This window comes from Pygoscelis adeliae, unplaced genomic scaffold, assembly GCF_000699105.1.
Source record: "Pygoscelis adeliae isolate BGI_AS28 unplaced genomic scaffold, ASM69910v1 Scaffold145, whole genome shotgun sequence".
Lineage (NCBI taxonomy): Eukaryota > Metazoa > Chordata > Aves > Sphenisciformes > Spheniscidae > Pygoscelis > Pygoscelis adeliae.
The window spans coordinates 549,128-556,775 of NW_008824866.1; the positions used below are offsets into that span (position 1 = coordinate 549,128).

Sequence of the window (7,648 nt, forward strand, 5' to 3'; positions counted from 1 at the left end):
CCTCCTAAGAAACGAAAGGTGTCATTTTTTCTTGGGAGAGGCAGACATTACTGATAAGCTACTGAGCGTGTCTGAGTTCTCTGAAGCTCCTACAGGTCTAAGGAGCTTTGGTCCTGGAAGATATTCTGACATTTGGGTTTTAATTCTCTTCTTCTTTGGGAATCTTACTGTTAAAATGACGTTGCATGAAAATGTGCATCTTTTTCCGTATGATCTTCTATGAATTTCTGATCTGCACTTCCTCTTTATTATGACTTTAAGTTATTTGTTTACTATGTACAATGTAGTCTATTAGTGGAAGTCATAACGCTGGGGTTTGGACTGTATGTAGCAATATGTGTTGCTAATTTATATGCCTCAGATGCTGATAAAAATAAAGATGAAAAGTAGTATTTCATTCCTCGGGGAAAACAGATCAGGCTGTGTTGATGGAAGACTGCCCTAGATTCATGAACGAAGTATTGACTCATTAGTAGGATGATTCAGAAAATGTTTTCTTTCTTTTCCCCCCTGAGTTAGGTGGTGTGCGTGTTTGCAATGTCAGAATATTTGCAAACAAAATACAGATTATCGCTTTCCTAGGATGAAATTATTTGTGCTGTTTGAAATTTGTTATTTTTCACACTCGGTGAAGAGTAATTGGCACATAGGCAATTCTGACAAGAGAGAAAATGCAGAGAGGCACTAGGCTTCATCAAGGAAAAAAAAAAATACATAGGCCAGCCAAAGGAACAGATTTCCACTGTAGATCCTTCCCTGCAAGAGCAGGTGGGGCAGTAGTGTCTGACGTGTCCCAGTACCTGACAAGACTCCAACTTATTTGCAGCAGCCAGCAAGCCAGTGAAGCGATTTACTTGTTATATGACCCATCGCCCTTAATGAATGCAATGTAATGAACTGTTTAACATTTGTGAGAAAATATTTTTAGAAAGAGAAGAACTTGGTCAAAGCTAACTCCCTCCCATGAATTCAGGAAATTATTTCATGTATTATTTAAACACTCTGGCAATTTGCTTTGACTAGTTCTGGCAGCGATCTATTGAGGAAGACAGGTGCCTTGTCATTCTTATCAGAAAGTACCTCTAAATATCTGTCAGACTATTTATTTACAGCGGCTGTCTATTTTTCAGGCTTCTATAAGAGGCTGAAGTTCAGTAAGAAGTATTTGATTAAGCAATATAATTTATATACATGAATATAATTGTGTATACTGTGGCATGCTTTTTTTCGGCCTAATGAGTTAAACTCCAGCCCTATATTTATTTGCAACGTTTGCAAAGTGATTTTTTTTTTTTTAATTAAATGTACTCTGTGTGTTTGTATTTTCATATGCTGTTAAATTATTTACTGTGGAGCATACTAAGGCTTTTGGTTATATAAACAGTTATAGATGTGTATACATACACTCAAAGTGTGTAAAAAACAAACAAAAAACACCACTGCAACTGTAAATTAAAGGATTATGAAAGGTGGTGGTTTTCATTTTAGAAATGTCTACTATATGTAGATAGTTTTTAATCTTTTTTGTGTGGTTTTTTTGTTTGTTTGTTTGGTGGTTGTTTTACAGTTAAAGAATCTGAGTTTAGAAGAATTACAGATGCGATTAAAGGCTTTGGACCCTATGATGGAACGAGAAATTGAGGAGCTTCGTCAGAGGTACACCGCAAAGAGGCAACCTATCCTAGATGCAATGGATGCAAAGAAACGGAGGCAACAAAATTTCTGAGTTTGTTTTACTTTCAGATAATACTATAAGTCAGTGTGGACACTGGTAACTTTGTAAGTCTGAAGGAATTCGATTATGAGAGTTTTCGAAAACCCAATCTTTTGAATTCTCCTTCACAAGCAATGACAATTGGAGCAGTGAAAGAACATACCTATGCTGTTCTGCAAAGGCAGCGAAACACATTACCACTTGTTTATATTTTCCAATGTTTAATGTAATAGCAGTTTAATCTGTTACTTCCCAGTCTCTTTCAGGTGTATAGTGGTAACTTGGTGTTGTACACTAGGAGTTGTGTTTTGGAGCACCTGGAATGATTTCTTGATTGTGCAACACTACAGAGCCTTATGTTGCAATATATTTTCCTCCCACTTAGTAGCATATTTATTATGTAATCTTTGGTAATCCTATTTATTTTATGCCTGTTTTCTTTTTTATTAGGAAGTACTAGGATAATATTGTGGAGAGCAGAGCCAGATTAGATAAAATTGGTATTGTAGTGTAACGAAAAGAAGCTCACCACTGTATTATCTTTTCAAACTCCAATTTCAGCAGGCATCCCAATTCAGGGCAGCACTTGAACATGGATCCAGCCCATTCATATCAGTAGGATTTAAGCATACAATAAGTAATAGGCACATGTTTTTCTGCTGTCCTGAACCAGGGACTGTGGCTGTAGTTGAGCAATAAAGTTGTTACGCTACGCTACAGAGCATTCTTTTAGAGAGTATTTCTATCATTTTTACACACACTGAATTATCTCTCATTAAACAAGAAAACAAGTGCCTAATCAGTTTTGATTTTTCTGTTATTCAGGAGAAGCAATACTTGCAGTCACTCCTTCAGTGTAAATTTCCAATTGCTATAGAGGTATAAACCTCTATTTTTGCACCGTAGTTTTATAATGAAGTAACAGCTACACTTTCTAGATATGTTTTTTGTTTCATTTAATTTTTTATCACCGTTTTGAGGGGAGAGGGGAGTTATTAGTGGTTTGGGTTTGGTTTGATTTGGTTTCACATTATAGATACGAAGGGATAGTAATTTAAAAGCCAAAGAAAATCAATTGAATACTTACATATAATAAGTACTGAAAAGAAGCAACGTTTTGCAGTCCTCTGAGGGTTTTGTCCTGCAATTGCTAAACATTCAAAATTCCTGTGGTCTTCCGTGGTAGATTTTGGGGGAATCAGAAATGCAGGACCAAGCTCTTAATATCTTTTTACAAGTTGTTCTGTCTGGTTTATATTGTGGGATATCTAGTAGGTAGAATTTACAACATTGCAAGAAATATTTCAGACTTAGCAGAAAATGTGATCCACTTTTTGAACAATCTACTGTGTTCTCTGTTGATATCTTTACTATTGTTGCCTTTTGTGTAAATAACTTTACTGTGATAGTCATACTTCTTTAAACAATACAGCTGAAAAGATCTTTACATTCAACCTTCAGCTGTTAAACTTTTAATGGTGACTACTGTATGGGCATCTTCTGTTAAATGTTTTCTGGAAGTTAGTAATCATCTCATACCTCTTAACATTTACCGTCATCATATGTGGACCATTTAGATGGAACAGTGCAGATTTTGGAAATGGTGCATTATATCATAAAGCTTATGCAGAAGGAAAACAAAAGTTTTTACAAGATCAGCGTACTTCAGCCGTGCTGGGACCAGTACTTGGGTTTGAGCTGTACACAGCCATTGTTGTCGTTGTCATTCTGTGTGTGTGTGTGTTTGCGTGCACGGCACGCTCTAACATGTAAACCCTAGAATCAAATAAATTTTAATTGTGATTGTTAGAACAACCTTACCCTCAACTCTTTTCATATTTCTTAAAGTAATGACCATCCCTTATGAAAAAAGAAGAACACAGGACATCCATAAAAATAACTTCAGGCAAAATAAATGCACCTGGTAGTCTTATGCCTCAAATTTATACAATGAAATGATGTAAAGTAAAAAATGGTATAATCATATCACCGTGTCATTAGATTATAATCATAATGCAGCAAAAAATAACAGCACCAACCTCCCCCTATTAATATGTTTCTTATTTATTTAAAATTAATTTCTACTTCTTGAACTTTCTGTTCTCAAAAACTCAAAGGTGTGTATGCGTACATATATTTGTGTAGGTATACACACATATATATGCATATCTATATATATAAGAAAAAATATAAAACAGATTTAAACCATCAGGAGAGGAACCTAGCTTGCCTTTTCTTGGTGTGCCTTTTAAGCAAAGTGTCGTTGTCCAGACACTCTTGCTTGCATCATTAGCAGCTTTCTTTTCCCTTACTCTCTTAAACTTTTCCCATCAAAAATAAGACTTTGATTTTGAATAATGTGGCTTTACAGTGTAATAGACAAGGTAATAAAATGATCACAATTTTCGTATTTTGTGTATTCTGAAAATGTGAGTAATGCAGTGCAGTAAATATGAATTGTCTATCCAGAGGGACTCCAGTAAAAGGCCGTTTTAAACTAGAGCTGTTGCAGTCTGACATCTGAAAGGTATCGGAAGATAAAGGACATCCTTTCTTCACTCCTGATCTGTCGGCATAGAAACAACTCAAATAAATTTTGTGCACATGCATGCACACAGGTATGGATTATACATGCGGGAGAAAAATCTGAAAGCCATGGAATAAAACAAAAATGTAAACAAGCTACTTAAAATGCATGAAAAATAGCGTCTGAGATACTGTAAACCGGGTAGATACACGATGTTTGTGACCAAAGAATACTTCCACCAATTAATATGAAATTAGTAATGTTGCCCTTCCGATACGGTGCACGCTGCAGTCGGTGTAAGAGCTGTCTTTGGCTTCAGAAGCCAGTGTATCAGGCTCTAAATTATGTGCAAGTGTAACGTATAGAAATAGGTTTTATATTGGGTGATGGATACAACTTATTTTTTCTTTCTTCTGTTTATATAAATGAATCAGATCATCCATGTTGATGACTACACATCTCTACTGGAGGATGAGCATCTCTGTAGAGGAAAGCTGATAGTACAATAAATAAGACATTTTAAAAGCAGGCCTTGCAAGAAATCTGATAGAACTACTGACAAGTTAACCTTCAGTAAGATTTTAACCAAGCAATTTCTTGTTTGCTTCTGACTTTGTATGTTTAGGTTTAGTAAGTAAAAAAAAATTTGAAAAATCATTACTTATTACTAAACATTTGTAATAAAAGCTAATTTTTCATGTATAATTGTCGTCTTGTTGTTCATTCTAACTGAAGCTGAATTATGTTAATAGTAACCATTAATGTTCATTTCCATAGCCATCCCTCATGCTTTTATTTCCTTTCTATAATTCTGTGAGCCCAGCTGCGAGTGCAGAAAACCACATCACTCAAAGTCAGCTCTGGAAAGGAGTTTTCCGGCTCAAGACATTGCTGCAAGCTCTAGAAGTCTGAGGATCTAAGTGGAAGAGTATCAGGCCAGTCTAAGGACAGAAATTCTCAATTCTTTGTGGAAGTCCCTCTCTCTGCGATCTAAGGTTGCTAAAGGCCTAATCCTGAGAGAGCTGAGCACCACTCCAATACGTTGGCAGTCTTCATAGGCATCCTTTACTTGGAGGTACTAGGGGACGTTAGCAGCTGTAGGTGCTCCTTTGATTCTAGTGTAATGGGAACAACAACAGGTAATGGATAGGCTTAACTAGGAAAAGCAAATACATTTAATGTCTCAAATTTGATTCCATAGCCCGTTTCTTTTCTGATTTTTAAAAAAATTATTCTCTAAGAATTTGCCCACAGAGGCACTTTAGGAAAAGGGACTTAGGAACAAAACTCCTTAGTGAAACACAGTATGTTTGAAATATTGGATATTATAATTATTTACTGTTTGTTTACAGTAAATAATAGCTTACCTGTATTTGCCCAGGTATAGTCAGGTGAGAGCACACCGTGGCTCAGGCTGCTTCTCCGTCCAGTGTGTTGAACTTCCAAATATAAATACGGCTCATGATGACTGAATCGTGCCATCTCATGTGGCATGCCGAGCACACGAGAGCGCCTTAGTCGCCGTTGATAAGCCCTGGTGCTTCCAAGCAGAATGTATACTGTGCAACTTCTGTAAAGCACTTTGCGTGCATGCTGTTTTATCAATGTGATATGATGAGGGTTACATTTTCTTTTTAAGTGTCTACGTGGTTATAAAACTAATTAAAAAGACCTTATGACGTGAGGAAGTCTTTATTTCTTTGCATTCATAAATATTAAGGGCTCCAGCTTAGTGTGGCATTTCTTTCTGTACTTCCAAAGGCGATGATGGATGTTCTATAATATACAGCTGGCTGGGAAATTGGCTTTGGGATATTTCTGTACCAGGCTGTGGTGCAGCAGTGTTATGTCCACTATTGCTGATGAAAGCCTTGGAGAAGACAAGTCCTGAGTAGCGCATGGTGTTTCTCACCACTGTGTTGTGCCAGGTGAAGCAATGGCTTAATCTTTTTGGGGAAAGGCAAAATTACATTGATGGTTCAGTGTGAAGTCACTAAGTTGCACTTGGGGACTTGCCCTGTTAAGTTTGTTTTAAAATACCTATTCACAAAATGTATTTCTCCTCTCTGTTTAGGGTATCCATTATGGAAAGGGACGACCATTTACACGGTGTGCTCTCATCCTTTTTTTGTTGTTGTTGTTTTGTTTTAATTTGTTAGGGTTTTTTAAGAATACTTGACAATTCCCCATATTTTGCTTCTTCCCCCTGCTGAGGAAGATGAATGTGGGCATTACTTTTAAGAGCATCCCCTGACCCAAGCGTTCTTGGGACATTGTGCACAAATGCAAATGTCAGCAACAGCTTTTATTCTCTTCTTCTATTCGGAGATGACTGAAGTAAAATCTCGGCTGTCCTGTTTTCCCTTCATTTGAAAATACGGGATGTTCAGATTCTAACCAAATCTTTCTCTTTCAGAACATTGTTAGTCCCGGACAGCCTAGTTACTAGGTACTTTTTTCTATTGCTTGCTTCACAAATTCCTCAGGATGGATTCATGCTTAGTTTCACAAGGCCTTAGAGAGTCTTCTAGGTTAGAGAAGAGCTATATTTGTCACAGAAACAGGAAGAAAGAAATAATTTTAAAAAAATTTCTTTGAGGAGGAAAGAAAAAGCGTATGGCATTTGCACCTGGCCAGGTCGCTTATGAGGCTAACTGTGGGTGTGAGGAAAAAAAGTGTTGGATGACAAAAGCAAATCGGGTAGTCATCTATGTAACTTACTGTTCTACGTCGCTGTTCCACAACTGATTTTCTTCCGTTCATGTTTATTGTCTTTTATGTTTGTGCTTTATTTATTCAGTTGCCACTTTTAAAGATAGAAGTTTTAATTTTTTAAAATTTTATAAATGGAAACATGCCATAACAGTGCCAAGCAAATAAACACGGGGAAAAAAAAACCCAGTCAAAGTCACTGAAAGGGTGGTGTTTTGTCCTCCTTTCCTCCCCCACTCCTTTCTGGGGTCATGGCGGGTTTTGACTGCAGATGATGTTTGTCTCTGCATGGAGAGGCTTTCCATGCTCTAACCCTGGGCAGGTATGGGTGGAGGTGGTTTTATCAAGAGGGCTGAATGAGCTGTACGCCTACTCAGGATGTCGTATAAGTGTTGTGCCCTGCTGGGAACCACTGTCCCCCTCCTGTCCTCCCCCTCCTCCTCTCCCTCCCCTGCTGTAGTGGAGGCACTGAGGCTCCTGCAAAGTGTGAGGAAGCAACACGAAGCAGTGGGTACCGCTTTGCCACCGAGAGACTTAGCATGAATCTGGAAGCTGTTGATCAGCATCAGGGTAGCACTGTGCTCAAACCAATGCCTGTGGTCTAGGAAGCCTTGCGAGAGCCAGCTCCTTCCTCAGGGACAAGGCCAGGCTGCGGTGGCAAATGGCTTTTGATGCAACTTTGCTTTGTTGGCAGG

General features: G+C 37.7%; 1 protein-coding gene across 1 annotated transcript in view; it reads left to right on the forward strand.

The window, feature by feature from the left end:
* Nucleotides 1-3,337, forward strand: part of STK3 (serine/threonine kinase 3) — a 154,153-nt gene extending 150,816 nt beyond the window's left edge. Inside the window, exon 11 of the mRNA XM_009324437.1 lies at nucleotides 1,568-3,337. Coding sequence (XP_009322712.1) covers nucleotides 1,568-1,726 — 159 coding nt within the window. The 3' untranslated portion in view covers nucleotides 1,727-3,337. The remainder of the gene's footprint in view (nucleotides 1-1,567) is intronic.
* The last annotated feature ends 4,311 nt before the right edge of the window (nucleotides 3,338-7,648 follow it).